Source organism: Mobula hypostoma, chromosome 10, assembly GCF_963921235.1.
Source record: "Mobula hypostoma chromosome 10, sMobHyp1.1, whole genome shotgun sequence".
Lineage (NCBI taxonomy): Eukaryota > Metazoa > Chordata > Chondrichthyes > Myliobatiformes > Myliobatidae > Mobula > Mobula hypostoma.
In genome coordinates, this window is record NC_086106.1 from 15,601,759 (window position 1) to 15,625,302 (window position 23,544).

A 23,544-nucleotide genomic window follows, 5' to 3' on the forward strand; every position below is an offset into this window, starting at 1 on the left:
AATTATAGCAGTAGAGTGAAATATGGATATGTTCGCTTATTGGCTGAGAAGTTACAGTATATTGCTGTCATATACATGCAAACATGGTATGCCATTAAAATTAGCTTTTTGCAGCAGCTGCACGGTAACTGTTGACTTTTTGGAAGATTGCCCAACAAAAATCAGGTCAAATCCAATAATGGTAACAAAAATAGAATGACCAGAGCAACACACACAAAATGCTGGAGGAACTCAGCAAGTCAGGCAGCATCTACGGAAATGAGTAAACAGCTGACATGATTGTTTTCTCCAAGAAATAGTGTGGAACTGGGGGAATAGGATTTTTATGAGAAGCTTCATTGAAATCCTCTACCACAACAGTTATGAATGCTTAACCATTATGTATGCTCAATGCTGAGAATGGTAGATTACTATTATGAGGGCTGTAGATCGGGTTGAATGAAGCAGGCTTGTTCCACTGAGGTTGGAGGAGACTAGAACTAGAGGTCATAGGTTAAGGGTTAAAAGTGAAATGTATAAAGGGAACCTGAGGGGGAATTTCGTCACTCAGGGTGCTGAGAGTGTGGAACAAGCTGCTAGCAGAAGTGGCGGATGCGGGTTCTCTCAACATTTGAGAGAAATTTGGATGGGTATTATGGATGGGAGGGGTATAGAGGGCTATGTTGTGGGTGCAGATCAATGGAAATAGGCAGATTAATACAAACAGTTCGGCATGGGCTAGATGGGCCAAAGGGCCTGTTTCTGTGCTGTAATGTTCTTCAGCTCTGTCTCTGCTACAGGGATTCGTGGTTTAAGTGATTGAATAGAAAAGTGGTTCAATCATAGGATGAAATAGCAGAATTGGCTCAAAGGGCTGAATTCTATTTCTTAAAGTTCCTGCTCATTTTTAAGTTATTGGTTAATTGAATAAATAATATGGCCAATGTAAAAATTTATTTCAAATTAATTTATATGAAGAACAGCATTGATTTTGCCTCCCTTCTGTACTTACAGAATGTTCCTCCAGACCTTGCAATCTGCAGCTTTGTCCTGGAGCAGTCACTCTCTGTACGAGCTCTGCAGGAAATGCTGGCCAACACCGTTGAAAAGGGCAATGAGGTAGGTTGCGAAATTGGATGAGATAGTGTAATTACAAGTTCACTCTTTTTAATTCTGTTATCTTAATACAGGGGAAATGTCCTGCACTGAATGAACCCCAATTTGGTTTTTAAAAGTTTTTATTATATTGATTGTGGAAAGCTATAGTGGAATGAAAATATTCACAAGGTATTGAAACAATTGACAAAGAGTCTGTGACATTTAGCTTAAAGTTACAACATTAATTGTATGTTGTATAAGCAATTGAAATATGCATTCTATCATAGACGAATGGTAGCTCTCTATATAATTTATTTGACTTGTTAAATATTTCAGTTTTATTTCATCTGTGATTGAAGTATCACAATCGTATGCGCACTGAAAATTGTGAGGCCCTCTTTTGGTCGGGTTCAACCATGGATATTATGTTCTAGCTGTCTACATGATAATTCAAGCCAGGGCAGTACAATATGGAGAGCATCTGATGCCCATGCAGCAGGTTTCCCCTCTCCATGCAGCTGAGGAATCCAAAGGAATGACAGAGACTGATACAATTTGGCACCTGTGGTGTCACAGGAATTGCCAGTCTGTATCGAACTCAACACAGGACTGCCTTAGGGAGTGCAGCTCTAGTTTACTTCCGAGACCTTCCCCATGAATAGATATAGCCACAGAGGTTTGAGATTAAAGTTTTCCTTCTGGGTAAGCTCCTAACCATGGCTACACAACCCGATCTAACAGAAACAACTGGTTTTAAAAAAAGTGCCAGTAACCCAACTTTGCTTAGAAATGGATCTGCTAGGCTTGGTAGCTAAGCCACACATGAAGGCCAGGAGCTGGACTTTGTTGTCAGAGGCTAGTTAGGACGCACGCCATAGGGAGCATTTAATAGGTAGTGGGAGCTTATTCCCACTACCTCACCCGGCTATGACAACCTGTTATCATAGAATTACAAAACTGAGAATTACAAAATGAAGAATTTGTGGAGAGGTTTGTTGATTGGGAATAGCAGAGAACAATTGTTGATGCCCAAATTGTTGAAGTTAACTCATTTAATTCTGAAAGATATCACCATGCATTCTGAATTAAAAGAAAAATACTCCAACTTCAAAATAAAATTCTTTTAGCTTTGTATTTTGATATTAACAATATATAAATGAAAAGGATAGCCTGTTGTAATTAGAAGAACTGGATTATTATCAATGTTATGAATCTGTGACAACTATCACATTGGATCATTAGATACATAGCAAAGGGCACTGAATTTGAACTATGTTCAGGATAGTGTATGTAACTTTAAAACGTTTTGCTTTATAGTCATTGATACAGCATGGAAATGGGACTATTGACCCTCTGAGCAGCATTGACTATTATCTACCTATTGACACAAATCTGATATGAATCTATTTTACATTTTTGTCACATTCTTACCAACTCCCACCATATTCTATCACTTACTAGGGGCAATGTATAATGACTAGTAATCTACCACACTGCCTGTCTCCCTGTGACTGTCTCTCTATGAATTTAAATGTTTAGTACAGCTATAATTTATTTATTAATCCAGCATTTGTTAATCTAATAGTTTCATTGGCTGGTACTCAAATGTAGGAAGAAGTCTTGAGCAAAATAAAAGTTTACAAATTGTATGGGTTGAGTTGTAACTTTGATGTCTAATGAATGTGTATTAAAATCATGGTGTATGTAGACTGTCATCTTTCATTTTCAGCATGATTGAATGGCAGAGCAGACTCGATGGGCTGGATGGCCTAATTCTGCTCCTACATCTTATGGTCATTATCAACGTAGAGCATAACCGAAATATACATGGAAAACAAACATAAATGGGACAGTGAATGGGAAATAATAAGAGATAACTTTGTTAAACTGCCTGTGGGGTACTTAACTGCAATTGATCTTTCATGCATTTAATAGATATTCACATGTTTAATAAATAACATTATTCAGGATGTTAAGGATACTGTCAGTATAGAGTATTACCAGTATGCTCAGTGATTCAAAATACAGAACAAACACTCCACGTGTTGTCTGTATATGGAGATTCCATATTCTCCCTGTGCTGTGTGGGATTTCCTCAGCTTTCAGTTTCCTTCCACATCTCAAAGGTTGGTCTAATGGCCAATCTAAATCATCCATGATATAGGTGGGTGATAAGGGAAATGGAGAGGTGTTTATGACCAAATGAGAGATAAGTTTACAGGAAAGTAAGTGGGAGAATGGGATCCTTTTGAGAGCAGGCACAGACTTGTTAAGCTGAATGGTCACCTATCATGTTGGGAAAGCATGAGGATATCTGTTGTAATAGAAACATAGAAAACCTACAGCACCCCTCCCCCCGCTTTTCCTTCTCCCTGGGCCTCCTGTCCCATGATCCTCTCATATCCCCTTTGCTAATCACCTGCCAGCTCTTGGCTCCATCCCTCCCTCTCCTGTCTTCTCCTATCATTTTGGATCTCCCCCTCCCCCCTCCCACTTTCAAATCTCTTACTAACTCTTCCTTCAGTTAGTCCTGACGAAGGGTCTCGGCCTGAAACGTCAACTGTACCTCTTCCTAGAGATGCTGCCTGGCCTGCTGCGTTCACCAGCAACTTTGATGTGTGTTGCTTAAATTTCCAGCATCTGCAGAATTCCTCTTGTTAGCACAATATAGGCTTTTTGACCCACAATGTTGTGCTAAACATATACTTACTTTAGAAATTACCTCGGGTTACCCATACCCTCTATTTTTCTCTATTGTTTGAGGAATTGGTGAGGTGAACCATGGCTTCTCAATACAGATCATATGCAAAGGTCAAATGTTTCTATTTCTTTTAATTTTCTCAGAATTCCAGTTATTTTTCTGCTGGCTTAAAGGGTTAAATTAAAAATAACTACCCTTTAATGATCTATTTTCCAAGCAATTTAGCATTATAGACTTGATGGAAGAATTATAGAGAAACTTTTAAAGGTATAAAATCATTCCAAAAACACACACAAAAAAACGGTATTATGTTATTGTTGATGGGATGAGAATATCAGATGGTAATTTTTGATTCCCCAGATGACTTTGACTAGATCTTCCATTCTGGACACCAACAGTTTTTTTTGGAAAGCTAAAGATTCTGTGTTTCTTGTATTGGTTTTGTAACCATTAGAGACTAGTGCACGTAAGAAGTGTTGTAGAAAGACATAGCAGCAGAGCACCTCTAACCATTTTGGTTGTCGATTTCCTCCAATGCAAGCTTAAGCCACGTGCCCATCTGGTTGTATCCTGTCGCTGTGTTTAGGGGGGCAGGAGTAACTTGCCTGCTTGGCACACTCATAATTTGATGTGAAGTGGCCTTGTAAAATGAATTATCAATGTGGCTTTGAGCTGCAGTGATTTCATCTGTTGATGAAATTTCTAGTTCCTAGTAGCAAGTCAACCCTCAAATTCTTACATTCCAGGGAATAAAGTTCCAGTCTATGCAACCCCTTCTTGTAACTCAGGCCCCCAAGTCCAGGCAACATCTTTTCCACCTCTTTTTAGTTTAATAAACATGAGGACCAGAACTCCCAAGTGCTACCTCACCAATCACTGCATCGTAACTTTACAACTTCTGTACTCAGTGACCTGACTGAAGGTCAGTGTGCCAAAGGTCTTCTTCACCACGCTGTCTACCCGTTACACTGGTTTCAGCGCAGACTTGTACTCCTGGGTCCCTCTATTCCATAACACCCCGCCCCAAGGTGCTAACATTCACCTATGAGCCCCACTGTGGTTTGATCTCCCAAGATGTAATGCCTCACATTTAGCTAGATTGAAAACCATTTGGCAAAACTTCAGCTGATCATGGAGCCTACAAGCCTTTGAAGGGGGTGGTGAGCTGCTTTTCGAACCTTGAGGTGTAGGCATACCCACATAGATATTAGGAATAGAATTCTTGGATCTTGACCTAGTGACTTACATTTCCAAATAAGGACTTATTTGTGATTTGGAGGGCAGGTTCCAGGTGGTGGTGTCTCCTTGTCCTTCTAGCTGGTAGATGTTATGGATTTGAAAGGTGACTTGGTGAGTTGTGCAGTGTAGCTGGTATGAACTGCTGTGACTGCTTAGATGATGGAGTTAGTGATAGTAGTGGATGAGTCCCTATCATGTGGCTGCTATATCTTGGGTGGTGTTAAGTATTTGAATCTGCATTCACAATGCAAGTGAAGAGTATTTCATCATATTGCTGATTTGAAGGCTGACCTTATGATTGAAGGGATATCATTGATGAAAGCTGAGGAGAGCTGGGTCAAGCTGGGAAAAACCCCTGCAGGGATGTCTTGAGGTGGAGATGAATAACCTCCAGCCATCTCAACCTTCATCCTTTGTGTGAAGTATAATTCCAACCAGCCAAGGGTTTTCACCCGATTTCCATATACTCCAATTAGCCAGAACTCCTCGAGATCAAGGGCAGTTACTCTCACTTCACCTTTGGAATCCATAATTCTATCAATTGTTTTCTTCTTTAACAAAACAGTCTCTAAGCATCCAAGGAACCATTCTTGTAGTAAATTTTTACTACTCCTTATCTAAAACTTCCTATTCTTTCTATAATAAATACTGTAGTGGATCCCGAGCCAATGCTTTATAATGGTCAGGATAATTTCCTTGCTTTTACACTCTATTATTTAATTGATAAAAGGTAAATGTGATTGAGTGCTCAGACATTTATCCTGAGTCTTTATTGCTGTGGTACCCCTATGCATAAAAAACACTGCAGCAATTATTCTCAGTGTCATTCACCTAAACTTATTTTGGGCTCATAAAATCAGCACTGGCATTATGCTTACATAGTGAAGAAAATATTTGCTGCAGAAAAAAAGCCCAATTAGGTTAAAAAGGTACAGTTAAAATATTTAAAAGATAGTTGAGCAGCTACTAATTTGACTTCCCATTCCCATTTTGATATGTATATGCGTGTCCTCCTCTACTGCCATGACCAGGCCAAACTCATGCTGAAGGAGTAACTCTTCATTCCTACTGGGTAGCCCCCAACCTGATAGCATGAACATCGAATACTAATACTTCTGGTAATTTCTCCCCTTCCTCCCTTCTCTCTTTTCCCGTTCCCCATTCTGGTTACTCTCTCACCCCTTCTTACCTGCCCATCACCTCCCATTGGCGCTCCCATCCTTCCTTTTCTTCCACTGTCCACTGTCCTCTGCTGTTAGATTCCTTATTCTTCAGCACTTTTCCTCTTCCACCTATCCCCACTCAGCTTCTTATTTCAACCCCCCCCTTCCCACCAACCACTCTTTCTCCCTCACTTAGTCTCACCTCCAACTGCCTTTGCCTACCTTCTTATTCTAGCTTCTCACCCCTTCTATGCTAGGCCTGATGAAGGGTCTAAGCCTGAAATGTTGACTGCTTATTTTCCTCTGTAGATGCTGCCTGACTTGCTGAGCTCCTCCAGCAATGTATGTGTGTTGCTCATAAGTTTCCCATTATCTTGTTACAGGCTCAGAAAGCATAATTTCCCATTCAGAAATCTGGGTGGTCTCCACAATTGTTTCCCAATTGCCATGTTACCACTTCTTTGACCTTAAATTCCAGTCTTTTTTATATTAGTGATGTAAGGCTATTGTAGTCTGTAGTTCCCTTTTTGTGTCTTCGTACTTTCTTTCTTTTCAAATCTTTTTATTGTATATATAGGAAACATAACATGAGTACATCGAAGTAACAACAATTACAATGCCTCAGAAAAAAAACCATCATCTGAAAGATTGAAAACAAAATTTTGTGATAACAAAAAAAACCTACTGAGTAGAAAAGTGAGAAAAAAAAAGAGAACCCATTAGGTGTACAACCCCAGAGCCATGCGTCATACGAAAAGCTTCTGAAAATAAACATCAAACCGCCAGCAAGAAAAGAAAATATACTAAAAAAAATTTACAATTAGATCGTGGAAAAATTATATCAATTAACTCAAATGATAATAATGAGCAAATGAGCCCCACCTTTTCTCAAAATCAAATAAAGGTTCAAAGGTTCGACTTCTAATTTTCTCCAAACTAAGACATAGCATCACTTGAGAGAACCATTGTGACAAAGTGGGAGCTGACGTATCCTTCCACTTCAACAAAATGGCCCTCCTGGCTATCAATGTAACAAATGCAATAACGTGTTGGTCAGACACAGAAATACCATGAATATTTTGAGGAACTATTCCAAAAAGCACAGTTAATTTATTAGGTTGTAAATTAATTTTAAGTGCTTTAGAAATTGTTGAGAAAACCGACTTCCAGAACTGTTCCAATATAGAACAAGACCAAAACATATGTGTCAGTGTAGCTATCTCAGTTTTACATCTATCACAATGACCATCTTTACCTTCTTAAAGATTAGGGTTCCTTCTGATCTGTGGAAACTGTTCTTGCACCTATGGAATCCTGGAAGATAACAACCTGTGCACCCAAAACCCCCACAGAAGTCATTAGGTTCTGTTGATTTTATTGGCTTTCATTGTCATTATTTAAAAATACGAATATGGAACAAATGCGAAGGGAGATTGCAGATAGGAGGACGAATAAAAGAGTTGTTGACTGTTATCATCCCTTTTAACTGGGACTGCCATAATGCTTAGGGATTAGATAAGGCAGAACTTGTTAAGTGCTATCTGCAATCTCCCTTTATATTTACTCCATATTTGTACTTCTCTAAATTTTAAAGTTAAAACATTTTCTAAAGCAAATTGTAGACGTTTCTTTGGGAAATGAGACTAGTCAAGTGGCTGAAGTGTCTTTAGGAATAGTGATCATAATTCTATCAGTTTTAAAATAGATATGGCTAAAGATAGGGTGGTCCATGTGTCCTAAATATGGACAAGGCATTTGATGGCATTTTACAGTAACTTGCAAAGGTTGAATGTGAGAAGCTGTTAGTAGGTAAAGGGACATTTGGCAAGTGGGAGACTTTTAAATGTTAAATAGGGAGCTTTCAGGGCCAGCATGTTCCTGTTAAATGGCAAGGCTGGTAAGATTAAGCAACCCTGGCTGACAAGGGATATTGGGGCCCTGGTCAGGAAAAGAAGTGATATGCCAGGTATTGGCAGCTGGAATCAAGTGAATCCCTTGAGGAGCATAGAGGATGTAAGAATACACTTAGGAAGAAAATCAAGAGGGCAAAAAAGGCTCATGTGATATCCTTGCAGGTAGATGAACAAGACCCATAAAATATTCCCCAAGTAAATTTCAAGCAAAAGAGAGAATAGGTCACCTTGGTCTTCTGTTGGTGGAGTCACAGAAGATGGATGAGGTCACCCATATAAATTTACTGTGGAAAAGTTTATGGGAGTCTGGAAGTTCAGTGAAGTGAACAGTGATGTCCTGAAACATTTCAATATTATTGAAAGGGAGGTGTTGGTGGTCTTGCCATGCATAAAGGTGGATAAATCCCTAGAGCCTGACCACGAGTATTGTTGGATGCTGTGGGAAATGGAAGAAATTCCTCAAATTCTGGAAGATTTTTTTTTAATCTTTCTTAGCTATGGGTGGCTAAAGTTGTGCTTTAATTTAAGGAGGACTGCAAAGACAATTGCAGATCTGTGAGCCATGCTTCAGTGATGGGTAAGTTACTGGGATTCTGAGAGGCAGCATCTCCCTACATTTGGTAAGGCATGGACTGAAACAAGATAGTCAGCATGGGAAATCATGTCTCACAAATTGAGGTTTTTAAAGATGTGATTGAAGGGATTGATGTGGGCAGGACCTGAGGGGCAGGTTTGATGTGTATGTGGAACGAGTTACCCCATTCTCCTGCCTTCTCCCCATAATCTTTCATGGCCTGGCTTATCAAGAATCTATCAAACTGTCTTAAGTATACTCTGTTGAGGCCTTTCAACATTCAATAGGTTTTAATGAGATCCCCCTCTGAATTTCAGTGAGTACAGGCTCAGAGTCATCAAATTCTCCTCGTATGATAAACCTTTCAATCCTGGAATCATTTTCATCAACTTGAACCCTCTCCAATATCGGCACAACCTTTCTTAAATAAAGTGACAAAAACCTTTCACCAGTGAGGCCTCACCAGTGTGTTATAAAACCTCAGCATTACATCTTTACTTTTATATTCCAATCCTCTTGAGATGAATGATAACATTGTGTTTGCCTTCCTCACCACCGACTCAACCTGCATGTTAACCTTTAAGGACTCCCAAGTTCCTCTGCAGCTTGGATCTTTGAATTTTCTGCCCGTTTAGAAAACAGTCTTCACTTTTATTCCTTCTACCAAAGTGCATCATCTGACACTGATTTCCATGTGCCACTTTTTTGCTCCGTTCTTCTAATCTGTGTAAGTCTTTCTACAGCTTCCCTGCTTCCTCAACACAACCTGCACCTCCACCTATCTTTGTATTGTCAGCAAACTTGGCCACAAAGCCATCATTTTGTCATTCAAATCATTGTCATACAAAGTAAAAATAAGTGGTTCCAATACAGACTCCTGTAGAACACCACTAGCCACGGGCAGCCAATCAGAAAAGGCTCGTTTTATTCCCACTCTTTGCCTCTTGCCAATCAGCTGTTGCTCTATCCATGCTAGAATCTTCCCTGTAATACCATGGGCTCTTACCTTGCACCTTGTCAAAGGCCTTCTGAAAATCCAAGTACACATCATCCACCAATTCTCCTTTATCTATCTTGCTTGTTATTTCTTCAAAGAATTCCAATAGATTTGTCAGGACAAAATTTTACCCTTGAGGAAACCATACTGACTTTGGCTTATTTTATCATGTGACTCCAACATCTTCCCAACTACTGAGGTCGGACTCACTGGCCTATAATTTCCTTTCTTCTGCTCCCTCCCTTCTTGAAGAGTGGAGTAACATTTTCAATTTTCCAGTTCTCCGAAACCATGCTAGAATCTATTGATTCTTGAAAGATCATTACTAATGCCTGCATAATCTCTTCAGGCTCTTTCAGAATCCTCGGGTGTAGTCTATTTGGTCCAGGTGACTTGCCCACCTTCAAACCTTTCAAATTTCTGAGCACCACCTAGTAATAGCAACTACACTCACTTCTGCCGCCTGACACTCTTGAACATCAGGCACACTGCTTGTATCTTCTGTAGTGAATACTGATGCAAAATACTTATTTAGCTTGTCCGCCATTTCCTTGTCCCCCAATACTACCTCTCCAGCGTTATTTTTCTGCGATCCAGTATCTACTCTTGCCTCTCTTTTACTTTTTATATAGCTGAAAAAACTTTTGGTATCGCCTGTGATATTATTGGCTAGCTTACCTTCGCATTTCACCTCTTCTGTCCTCATGGCCGCCTTCTGGTTTTTAAAAGCTTCTCAATCCTCTAACTTTCCACTAATTTTTGCTCTATGCTCCAGAATACCTGCTCTAAAAAACCATCTTGTAGGCATTCTACAAATTCTCTCTTGAGATCCAAAAATCAGCACAGACCTGATTTTTCCCAATCTACCTGCGTATTGAAATTGCCCATGACTATCGTAATATTGCCCTTTTGCCGTGCATTTTATTCTCCCATGGAAATTTGTAGCCCACATTGGAGGTACGTTTATCACTCCCATGAGGATCTTTTTATTCTTGAAGTTCTTTAACTCTGCCCAAAACAATTCTACATCTTCCAATCCTATGTCACCTCCTTCGAAGGATTTGATTTCATTTTTTATCAACAGAGCCACCCTACCCCCTCTGCCTACCTGCCTGTGCTTTTGATACTACGTGTATCTTTCAATATTAAGCTCCCAACTATAGATGCTGCCTGACCTGCTGAGTCCCTCCAGCATTTTGCGTGTGGTGCTCTTTACACACATGCTGTCTGACCTACTGAGTATTTGCACCATTTTCTGTTTTACTTTTCTCTTTGCTTTGTTGTAATAATTTTAATACTCTGATTGTTGTTTCTAGATTGCTAATTATCATGTTTGTTGATCTTATGTCATGCACGGTAGCATAGTAGTTTTAGCACAATGCTAACCTGCCTGTAACAATTTGTACATTCTCTCCCTGGCTGTATGGGTTTCCTCCAGGTGCTCCAGTTTCCTCCCAGAGTCCGAAGGCATATGGTTAGTAGGTTAATTGGTCATTGTACATTGTCCTGTGATTAGGCTAATGTTAAATAGGTGGTTTGCTGGTGGCGTGGCTCCTAGGGCCTTTTCTGTGCTGTATCTCTAAATAAATAAAGATTAGCAGCATTTATTTTCTATATGTAGACAAATCTTTGCAGTCAAATTATATCCACTTTTTAAGTGACATTCACCCTATACAGGTACGTATATCTTCTTCAGAGACCGTGTGGGTCTGTGATCAAGTTGTGCGGCCTAAGATCAAAATGTACTTGTGCATTCCTTTAGTCATCGATCGATATCTGACTTGACAAAAGATACTCAGCAGATTAAATATAACACATTCCTTGCTCCTATGAAAACCCAGAAAACAATATGAATAGATTTTATAGTTCTTTGTTTAGCATATGCTATGGACAGAACACCGAATGGACAAAACATTTTTTAAAGGTGATTGGCTGGTATTTTCAACTGATTTTTGAAATATCAAATATGTTATAAATATTAGAAAAATATACAGAAGTATATGTTTAAGTCACATATTGTGTATACTTGTTATTTGTATGTTTTACTGACTTTCACTGATGTACTTTTGGTTTCTGTGAGTAACTGAGTGTTTTATCAGCAGAGAGATGTTGTAACTGAATTTAAATTACAGTTATTTTTTAACCTGAAATGTCTGTCATTCTATAGTTTTTCTTAGAGAAGTCATAACTACAAACATGTATTGGTAACTAGAGTACATGTATGCTTTATGCATCACCAGCTAAATTGTACAAAGTATTTATGAAGAGAGTTAGAAGTTAAAATACGTTGAGTCGACATTATCACATACATGCACAGCAGTTATCAGGAAACAAATCATTCTAATTTCCAGTGATTGACTGATAGTCTGAAATATTCTATCGTGCCATTTACTGGATTTGTATTAATTAACTTTGAAACAGGTGTTTTATCCCCTAATGTCATCAAAGTTGCTTTTGGCCATTGGATTAGTTTCTGTGTGTGTGTGTGTGAGTGTGCGTGTGCGTGCGTAAGAGAGAGAGAGCTGTTGTGGGGCGTTTACCCATCATGTAGGCGGAAAAGTCCAGAAGGAAGTGCAAATTGAAAATAATATACTTTTTTTTTCTGCTTTTCATTTTATCCACAATGCAAGCCTCTTGATCTGGACAAATGGGTATGTTTGTGTGTCTGTACTACTCTGGCTTTGTTGCTGTGCCCCCAATTTAAACTATTTTAAATCCCTTCTACAGGTGATTAGTCATCACTGCATGAGGTCTAACATCTTTCACTTCCTCATAAAGGCCCTGTTCATACCTTGCATTCATTTTACCATAACTTGTTATTTTCTTTTAAATTACTGTTTTCTCAGAATCAGCTGAGAACACTTTACATTGTCATTCTTTATACCTTTGCTTTTATTGAAGAAAACAATATCTTAGAATTAATAATCTACAAAGAACAGTTTCGGAATCAGAGCCTCACACTAATCTCCACATTATCTAGTTTTTGTTCAGATTTACTTATTTGCTCTTTTCTTAAACACTCGTTTCATTTTTCTTTATTTTTCATGACTTCTTCCTCCTTCCAGGCAAAATGTGCTTTACTGAAATTATAGAGAGCATGGGTCTACCTGGTAATGTACCATACCTGGTTAGAAGCATGTTTTCCTATAGAGATTCATTGTTTATTTTTTCCTCAAAATTTCCCCTTCAATGGTAGGTCACTCTGTGGGGAAAGTCATTCGACATACAGTAATTCTCAGAGAAAGGAAGCTATTTTGCTTCATCTTTTCTCTGGAGGAAGTACTCGTGTTGGAAAATTTAGTGTTGTCTCAGGTCTATCTAGAAATATTTAATAGATTTTGATTTGTATGCCCTTAGCTCAACATTCTGGATATTTAAATTCACATCTCAGTCTGACTCTTGGGTGCTCATGTGTTACAGGTTTAAATTTGACTGGCAAGCTGTCCAGCTGGTAAAATGTCACATTTGAATAGGTACATTCTGTTTTTAGATTTCAGATTTTTTTTTAATTTCAAAAATTATCTTTAGGATAAAATGCTTTCATTTTCCTCTTCAACTTATTCTGTCTCTCCTTTCCAAAACATTGGCTATTTAGTGCCAAAACTGAATTTTGCCTCCATGTCACAAATCAGTGATTCCTTTTTGATTCTTTTTGCATTTTTAGTTCTGGAGAATCAGGGGCCTTCTGATAAAACAAAACATTTTTTAATACACAGAATGACTAGTTGACCAGCAATGTGCAATATCATGAAACAGAATCAGGAAGAATTTACCACATGGAAGGGGACTTTGGGCCTATTGCATCCATGCTGATCTAAAAGAGCGCCCAGACTTTTCATTTGTTATTTGGAAGAATAAGATTGAGCTAAGTAATTATGCTTGGAGATATAGGTTTTCAGTGTGAGTTGCTGAAGTCGGGATAATGACGACATGAGAGCCCTTCACTGTTCAGTAAGATCACAGGTGGTCTTCACTTTCCTTTCCTATCCCTATTTCTGTTGATTCTCCTTTGGTCCAAAAATGTATTGATCGTGTAATCAGTGACAGAATTCCTGATGATGTCTAACATTTGCTCTTCTAAACTTTAAAGAGTAAAGATCCGTTCATCATGAGGTCTCCTTATCCAGGAATTCAAAGAAGTTAAAGTAAATTAAATTGATATTTTATTTGTTGCTAGTATCCACTTCAATGTAGTTTCTCTCTTCATATCATTTATTTGGTCACAGGGAAGGTAGATAGAACATTGGCCCTTATTTGCAAAGGAAAGGAATACATTTCTCTGTCATTAAATGTACCAGTTGGAACCTTTTCCAATGGGGTTGGAGTATGTAAGAAGGAAAGTCCTGCAAATTCACAAAGCACTTGGTGAGGTCATATCTAGAATACTAAAAACAGTTTGGCTCCCCAAAATGTTTGATTTCATTTGAGGCTCTTCTGGGGAGGTTCATTTGTAGATATTGTATAGAGAGAGATCATAGACCAGTACTGTACAGGAACAGACCTTCACCCGCGTCTGTGCTCCAGTCACGAAGTCAATCTAAATTGACATCTGCCTGCACAAGGTCCAACCCCTTCTGTTCCTTCCCTGCCTTTAAATGCCTCTTAACTGTTGTTATCAATCTGCTTGATATTATAACAACATTTAAGATATCCTCCAGTTTTCTGAGACTTCATCTGTGGCTAAAGAGGACACTACTCCCTGGCAAATCCCCAGCAATCTCTTGCCTTGCGCCTCTGTGTGCCATCTATCAGGGCCTATCATCCTGGTTCTTCAAGTGCTCAAATATCTCTTATTGATAGCAACATATCCTAGACTATCAACATATCCCTCCCTTAATATTATACAAGGTCCTTCTCTTTGATGAATATCAACGTGCATTTCTCATTTAGTACCTCACTTACTTCCTATAGTAGAACAATATCGCATAGGAACAAGCCCTTAGACCTAAGATGTTGTGCAGAATGAATTAGTGATTAAAAGTCTAACTTAACTAGAACTTCTGTCAACACAAATCCACATCCCTCTATTCTCTGCATATTAAGCTCATTTTAAATGCCTCTATCATACTTGCCTCCCTTGGCACCCACCACTTTGTATAAAGCAAAAATTATAGCCCATATATCTCCTTTGAATATTAAATGTATACCTTCTGATATTAGACATTTTGACTCTACAAGAGGAAAATGTGCCAGCTCCCTAATCTATCTATGCTTCATATAATCTTATAAACCCATATCAGCTCTCCTCTCAGCCTCCACCACTCCAAAGAAAATAACTGAAGTTTGGCAATCTCCCTTCATAGCACATCCCCTAATCCAGCCAGCATCCTGGTACATCTGTCCTGCATCCTGTCCAAAATCTCCACATTCTTCATTAAATGGAACTACCTTTCCATATCCCCAAGAGGTTCTACCCTTTTCATAGTTACTTTATGTTTTTAAAAAACATACAGTACTGTGCAAAAGTCTCAGGCACATATTAATAGCTGGGGTGCCTAATACTTTTGCACTGTACTGTGTTTGTCAACACGGAGTGGAGAGCTAGTTCGTAAATCTGGCAGGAGCAAAGAATGTTGGAAAAGGCAAGGGTGGAGCGCCGTGGGAGGGGAGAGGGACAGGTGGCAAAGAAGGAGTGCCAAGGGCAGGAGGTGGCCCAGATGCAGACACACCCAGCCCTGAGACACCAGGAAAGGTCATTTGTTTCCAAACAATTTGTTTATTGATCATTACAGAATGTCTTTCTGATGCTTCCCACTCCATCCCTTCTCCCTTCCCCTTTTCCCAAACATGATTCCCCTCTCCCTGCCCCCTTCCCACTCTCAGACCACAATAGAGACCCATATCAGAATCAGATTTATCGTCACTCACACGTCATGAAATTTGTTTTCTTTTGTGGCAGCAGTACAGTGCCATACATAAAATGACTACAGTACTGTGCAAAAGTCTGACTCACCCTAGGTATATATACGTGCCTCAGACTTTCACACCGTACTGTATGTATAAACTGCCTGGGATTTTCCTTAATCCGAACTGCCAGGGATGTATCACGGCCTCTTGTCGACCTACTTGTTCCTTTAATTTATTTTCTGCTTCATTTATATTCTACAAAGGCTCTGCACAATTTCAACTTCCTAAACCTTACTTGTGCTTCCCTTTACTTTTTGGCTAAATTTGCACCATTTCTTGTTATTCAGATTTCCAAAACTTTGCCATCCTCATCTTTCATCTTCACAGAAATACTCAGACCATGAACTTTAACCAGTCAGTCTTTAAACTCTCCCTACAAGGAAAGGTTAATCAGGTTATGGTTAGGAATTTAGAATATTCAGTAGCAATCGTATTGAAACGCTGGTTTTAAAAAAAAATCCCTCCCGTTCCCCTCTTTCTTTATTCCCCACTCTGGCATTTAACCTCTTTTCACCTTCCAGTCACCTCGCCCTAGTTCCCCTCCTCCTTCTCTTTCTCCAGTGGTCCACTCTCCTCTCTTATCAGCTTCCTTCTTCTCTAGCCCTTGACCTCTCCCACCCACCTCACTTCACCTATCACCTTCCAGCTTGTCCTCCTTCCCCTCCCCCTCCCCCACCTTTTTATTTTGGCAAACTCCCCCCATCCAGTCCTGAAGAAGGGTCTCGGCCTGAAACATCAACTGTTTATTTATTTGCATTGATGCTACCTGACCTGCTGAGTTCCACTTTGTGTGCATTGTTATTGAAACACAGATTGTTAGAGAGTTAGACTGAGAGGAATTTTTCCTTATGGGAGAATTCAGGTCCAAAAGGCGTCATCTGAGGATTATGGGATGATAGGAAGAATTTCTCCTCTGAAAGTTGAAATTCTGTGCTGCAGAGCAAGGAGTGGGCTGAGCCCCCGTCTATTTTTAAAGTTGCAGTTGACAGATTTCTATTCATTCATTAAGTCAAGAGTCACGAAGAAAGAGCAGGTTCGTTGAACTGGGAAATGTCAGATCAGCCACGATCATTGAAAAGCAGGACAGATTTGAGGTGCTGGATGAGGTATCTGGTCTTTCCAGAAATGTTTTTCCCAATGTTGCTGGAAGATGGGGGAAGAAGTCACAAGTTTGATGATGAAAACAGTGGGAATCATTTATCATGAATTATTTTATACTGTATTTACATCACGACAGACTCAAAATTAGCCAGATGGAATAGTATACTTGACAAGTAACTTTACTAAATATCTTTGCCGTGAAGTAGTAGATAGTCAGCTCTTAATTTTGCTGCCTTTTGGCCAGTTTCAGTATTCCATTATGAGTGGAATACTCAAGCAGCCAGCGCTCTGCTGCCTTTAGTGGAAGTGGCCAAGCACAGATTTCTAGCCCCACATCTTGCTGATCAAGCAAGAACATTATATTCATTATCAGAAGCTTGGATTCACTAAATTTTGTCAGGAACTGAAATAAAATTTCATAAAATAAATTTCTTTGCTTAAGTAGTTCTGGTAATTTAATGAAATTACTAAACAACAAAATACCATTCAAAAATTTTAGAAGACAAAAAGCACGTTCTCACTATATTGTTTTCTTTTACTAAGCTCACATTTTTACAAACTCAGATCTCTTTTATTTTCTGTATCAATTCTGCACCATTTTGCCTCCAACAGTCAAATATAAAATGATAAATTGCCACAATTTAGACATTGTATTTGGCTGAACAGGGCCACTTTTTCCTCCCAGTGTTTTAACCTTTGAGTAAGTCGTTGTATGCACCATGTAAAAGCAGATGCTGGTGTAAGCACGTTCGAGTGCATTGTATGTTATATCACTGCACTTCTCAAGCACACACCAAATTGAGTAAAATGCATAATACGTGTGACCTGACAGAAGTGACAGCATCCAGATCTGTGTTTACTGCACAGAAGAGGATATGGATACAATCTGAACTTTACCTGGTGTGTACTTTATATCTTCCCTGAATTTTTTGCCTTGTTGTGACTTCATAACATTTTACCTGGTACCTTAAGGGTTATTTAGCTAATACAATTACTAAAGTTAAAATAACATTAACTTAAGTGTGAAATAGTTGTTATTATCTTCAGATAACAACAACTGTAAAAATTGAGGTAAGTAGAGTATTATTTCTAATCACTGTTCAATATTTGAAATCAATATTGCAAACTATATTGTTGATTTTTTAAGCTGTTTTGTTATTCTTTATTGATACTTTGCAGTATGTTATTGCCTTGATTTGATTTGACGTTTGGAGGCAATAGTAAGAGGGGTCACAATGTTATAGAATGACTTCTCACCACAATTCTTCTCTGTAAAGTAAAGTTATGACCTATTGTGTTAAACTTTAACAGAGACTATATTATTGATGCATCTAGGTCTCCAACTTGCAGCCAGTTGATTTAATCTGTTTTTCACTATTTTAAAATTGACTTTCACTCACTAAGTATATGTCAGCATAGAACTTTATTGAAGCTGAGTCAAATTATTTACACAAAATTATCAACCTAATATAATTGTAAAGTGGAAAGAAAAAGGATTGGTAAGTAATCCCTACTGGCTTAGAGAGTGGAAATCATAAAGGCACAATGACTTAGAAATTGTAGGGTGCATAGGTGTGTTAAACTGTATTGCGTAGAGTGCCAGAGAATACGGCACAGCAGTCATAAACAAAATATGCCAAGCCTCAACAAAATTCTCAAGTGTTTTAGGCCCAAAATGTTCTCTGTGGCAAATCTTTCTTTGACATCTGCTGCCTTTAGGCGAAGGAAAATGAATGAGTCACAGGTCTGGTCATGGAGATGTGTGATTGGGATGACAGGACCATGGATGATTGGGAATGGGTAGGAAATTGTGTTAGCCGTGAATGATTTGGAGGGAGGAGATTGTGATTGACTTATTGGAAGTGTTGAAATGATAGTTGGTAGGGTGATCAAACTGCAGATTGTTCTGGTGATTGTTAGGTTATATTGAAAGTTTCCTTTGAGAAAGGGGAATGCATCTAGGGAAAGAAATGGAGGCTGAGCTGGAAATTGGAAGGGGACAAAGGTTAATCTGTAGATCATTGGAGTGGTAGGGGCTAATCCTGCCATGACCGTTAAGAATTACTTAAGAATGACTTACATAAGGCACATTTTTAGTGAAGGGCTCTGCACGTTTTGGTCTTTACATGCAGACCAGATTGAAGTAATGAAAAACAAACAATAAACAACAGGAATTCTGCAGATGTTGGAAATTCAAGCAACACACATAAAAGTTGCTGGTGAACGCAGCAGGCCAGGCGGCATCTCTAGGAAGAGGTGCAGTCGACGTTTCAGGCCAAGACCTGTTAGTCCTGACAAATGGTCTCGGCCTGAAACGTCGACTGCACCTCTTCCTAGAGATGCTGCCTGGCCTGCTGCATTCACCAGCAACTTTTATGAAGTAATGAAAAGCTGGTTTCTGAGTGAGTGGCCCACACCAAGGTCTAGGCATGCTCTAGATGCCATATATTCAGCATACTTGCATTATTGGCTCATCAGACATATGGAGGACTAGAAAGCAAATTGTGGTCTTCATGCAAATTGCATTAAGTCCACAATTTTGTTCTGTGGTTGTTTTTAAGAACCGCATAACACAATATGTACATTGTGTGATCCAGTTTCTGAGGATGTTCTTCCTATGTGGACATTATTTCAAAGAGCAGCCTGATGAATGGATGTTACGGTGAGTCTGGGCACTGTCCTCTCTGGTTGTAAAATATAGATTTACTGCTGACACTGATGGAAAGCAATTCTCCCTCTTTCCCCAACTCCGTGTATAGGTCTGACAAGTTAAAATTCTTTTCATCAATCAGGATCTGCTAACATATTGGTCTTCATCTTTTTTCATGTTAAATTGATGCTGTTCTGTGTTTAGTTTATCATCAGAGATTCAGAAAATTTGTATGTTTTCTTTTGATCAAGCCTTTTTATGGGCTTCTAAGAGTTGCTTTTAGGATACAATTTTAATATCATAATATAATAATAGGGATTTCTACCAGTTGTTACAAATGAACCACAGTGAACTGCTGCTTTGTTCAAGTTACATCTTATAACTTGGTATTATATATCACAAGACCTATTTTAGGAAGCATATTTTAGGAGAGATTATGCACATTGCAAATTACAAGAATGCTGTCTATGAAAATTCTGTTTGTATTTGCTTGAATTTAAACAAAAATTTAATCTAGTTGCTGGAAATCCATAGGAAAATAAAAAGCTCAAAGTGTTAGATTATGATGCTCACAATGTTGTCTTCTGCACATTGGAGAAACCATATGCTGATTGCAGGGTGACCTTTGGCTTCCAGTCACCTTTCACGTCTTTGTCCCACTTCTACTTTGATTTACCTGTCTTTGGCCTCCTCCGTTATTCCAACGTCAGCTCAAGCAACAGCAACACATCGTTCACCTAGACATTTTACAGATCTCTGGACTTAATGCTGAATTTAAACATTTCAGGTAGCCATTCTTTTTCTCTCCCTGAATCCATTTGTATATTTCAGGTAACCATTTCTTTCCTCTTCCATCCTGCAACAGTGGGATTTAATATAACTTCTTGACAAATTTGGTCCTTACCTCATCATTACCTGTGTTCTGACCAGCTCTCTAGCTCCTTGCAACTCATGCATTCATTTGTGTGTTCACTTTAACATTTCTGATGAAGTTTCCTTCACTTTAAGAATTGACCCTGTTCTTCCATGGATTCTGCTTCTCCTGAGTACATCCTTCTGGTTGCAGTTTGAAGAGCAATAAACAAAGTCCTTGTGCATGAAATGTAAAACTAATGTTATGGAACCCAAATTCAAATTTCACAACATTTATAATTTGAAATACAATAACAAATACATTTTAATTTTAGAGATTTCTCAATGTATAATCTAAATATATACCATCTTGTGCCAGGACTACTTGCAATCTTGTTTTGTGGTTTTGTTGCTTGTTGTGATCTGTGTTGCTTTGCTGAGCATTGTGGGGATGTTAGGTTAGCACTCAAATACGTGGCGCCCTAGCTCACACCTTGAGTGTGTTAGTTGTTAACCCAAAGAATACAATTCACTGTATATTGCAATGTTACGTGATAAATAAACTTGAACCTTGAATCCCAGTATGCTTCCTGTATGATCAATTCCATGTGCGTTATTATTGGCATGCTTTAACCGTGTCACAATCATCGATAAATCCATTTCATTATGCTATTATGTTACTTTTGCTTTGTTATCCCATGCAAAAAAAAAACGGAATATGATTAGGAGCATAAAAGCCAAAATTTATGATAGTTTGGCAAAACCCAAAGCACTTTGCTTTTAAATGATATTGTTAATGATGAAGAATTGGAAGAGCTGTTAGGGAACAAATGACCCCAACTCCTTAAGATAGCGACAGTGAAGGTTGTGCATGGCCTTGCAGAGGAGGATTAAATTGGTGTGAAACCAATTAGGGGGGAAACTGTAGAGTGTTTCTCTAGGGAGAATTGGGAACAGATACTTTTAGGCAACATACTCGAAGTGCTGGAGGAACCCAGCAGGTCAGGCAGTATTCATGGAAATAAACAAACAGTCGATGCTTCAGGCAAACTTTGAATATAAAGTCCATTGTGAAGATGTTAATATGCCAGGGCATTTTTATGGTAAAGAAGAGTAAGTGTTGGGTCTCTCAAAGAACATTAATATGTATAATTCCTCGGGGCCTGATAAAGAAACACCAAGCAAGGTCCGAAAGGAGTGGCAAGCAATTATTGTTGTTTCATTATTTAAGAAGGGAAATAGAAATGATCTTGGAAACTCTAGGCCAGTAAGTTTCACATCAGTGTTAGAGAAGCTATTGGAGAGGATTTTTATAGATAGCATTTAATAGCATTTGGAAAACCTTAGCCTGATTAGGGATGGTCCTGATGAAGGGTTTTGATCTCAAACATCGACTATTTATTCCTTTCCATGTGAGTTCCTCCAACATTTTGTGTGTGTTACCAGGGATGAATAGTATGCCTTTGTGCAGGGCAAGTTGTGTCTTAATAACTTGATTGAGTTTTTCAAGGATGTGCTTAAAGTGACTGATGACGGTAGAGCTGGGGATGTTATTTACCTGGACTTTGGTGAGGTATTCGGCAAGATCCCTCATGGGAGGCTATTCCAGAAGATTAAAATTAATAGGATCCATGGTGACTTGGGCATTTGGATTCATAATTGTCTTGCCCTTAAAAGGCAAAGGGTAGTAGTTGATGGGACTTATTCTAGCTGAAAGTTCATGGTTAATGGTGCTCTGCAAACATCCGGTGTGAAGCCTGTGAAGTTTGTGATTATATAATGACGGATGAAAATATAGACAGATGGGCTAGTAGGTTCACAGATAATACAAAGATGGTTGGCATTGGATAGTGGTGGTGTATAATGTAGAAGATTGCCGAAGGATACAGTGGGATTTAGACTAGTAGCAGATACTGGCGGGAAAATAGATAATGGAGTTTGATCTAGCCAAATGTGAGGTGTTACACTTCAGATCAAATGTCAAGAGACAGTACATTATTAATGGCAAGGTCCATAACATCGTTGATATACAGGTGATGTCTCTGAAAGCTCCCTGAAAATTACTGTACAGTTTGATTGAGTTGTAAAGAAAGTGTATGGCATGATTGCCTTGACTAGTTGAGGTACTGAGTTCAAGAGTCAGGAAGTTGCATTTCCTGTCTATAAAAACTAGATAGTCCATACCTGGAGTATTGTGTTCAGTTCTGGTCACCCCATTATAGAAAAGATGCAGAGGCTTTGAAGAGGGTGCAAAACTTGTTTACCAGGATGCTGCCTGGATTAGAAGACGTACCATAAGGAAAGGCTAGACAAACTTGAGTTGTTTTCTCTGGAACGTTGCAGGCTGAGAAGAGACCTGATAGAAATTTATGGGATAATGCGAGGAATGAGATAGACAGCTGGTATCTTTTTCCAGGGGCTGAAATGTCTAATAGAAGAAGGCATGCATTTAAGATGAAATAGTTTAAGTTTACAGGGCATGTGCAGGGCAAGCTTTGTACATGGAGAGTAGTAGGTACCTGGAATTTTCTGGCAGAGTGGTGGAGGCATTTAAAAGGCACAGAAATGTACAGACTATGCAGGGGTATGGACATTGTGTAGGCAGAAGGAATTAGTTTAGTTAGGAGATTAATTAGTTCAGCACAACATTGTGGGCTATAGAGCCTCTTTCTATGTTGTGCTATGTTATGCCCTATGAATTTTAAATGAAAATATGTTGAACATATTTAACACCTTACCAATGCAGTGTCTGTTTGTAAATGTCTCTTCTGCTTAAATACAATGATATTGGCATTTCTCCTGTTCATCTTCAACACGGTAGAATATTAATCTCCTTCCACTAAAATGAGTACGTGTCCAAATAATTTGGCTTGGTAGATATTGGGCTTTGAGTCTAAATTGAAGATTGAGGAAAACATTTTTTTTAAAATCTATGATTTCTCAGCCCAACTTAATCCTTTTTTAATAAAATGCTTTCATGAAAATCCACTGTTTGAGACGAAGATGCTATTGCCAGATGTGACACATTTATATTGATGAATATCAGCAGGAGATCTCTGCAGTGTATCTTTTCTGCATGGTGCTGTGACTTTTCCTGATGACAGCTTGTGTTTTATGATGTTAATATACAACGAAAAGTTGTATTTTAGAAATGGATGTGGGTGAGTTATTTCCGTGACAGAATTGGCCTTGATCGTGCTGCATCACAACCACAGAATCACTCTTTGAAGTAAATTTGCAGAATGATTGATTCCAAGGGTGCAGGTTGAACCATTAATTGAACTAAACTCTCACATATAAAAACAAATCCAATTCTGTGCCAGTCCCTGACTATCTGTATCAACAAGTGTGGTGATTTTGTTGCTTTATT

At 38.7% G+C, this 23,544-nt stretch overlaps 1 protein-coding gene across 8 annotated transcripts in view; it reads left to right on the forward strand.

Annotated features, from left to right (window-relative positions):
- LOC134352669 (ryanodine receptor 1-like) overlaps positions 1-23,544 on the forward strand; it is a 581,514-nt gene that overhangs the window by 52,940 nt on the left and 505,030 nt on the right. For 6 of the 8 annotated variants that reach the window (XM_063060038.1, XM_063060039.1, XM_063060041.1 and 3 more), the window contains exons 3-4: positions 994-1,098; positions 12,295-12,315. In XM_063060038.1, the coding sequence (XP_062916108.1) occupies positions 994-1,098; positions 12,295-12,315 (126 nt within the window). The remainder of the gene's footprint in view (positions 1-993; positions 1,099-12,294; positions 12,316-23,544) is intronic. The other 2 variants (XM_063060045.1, XM_063060046.1) reach the window with 1 other exon arrangement.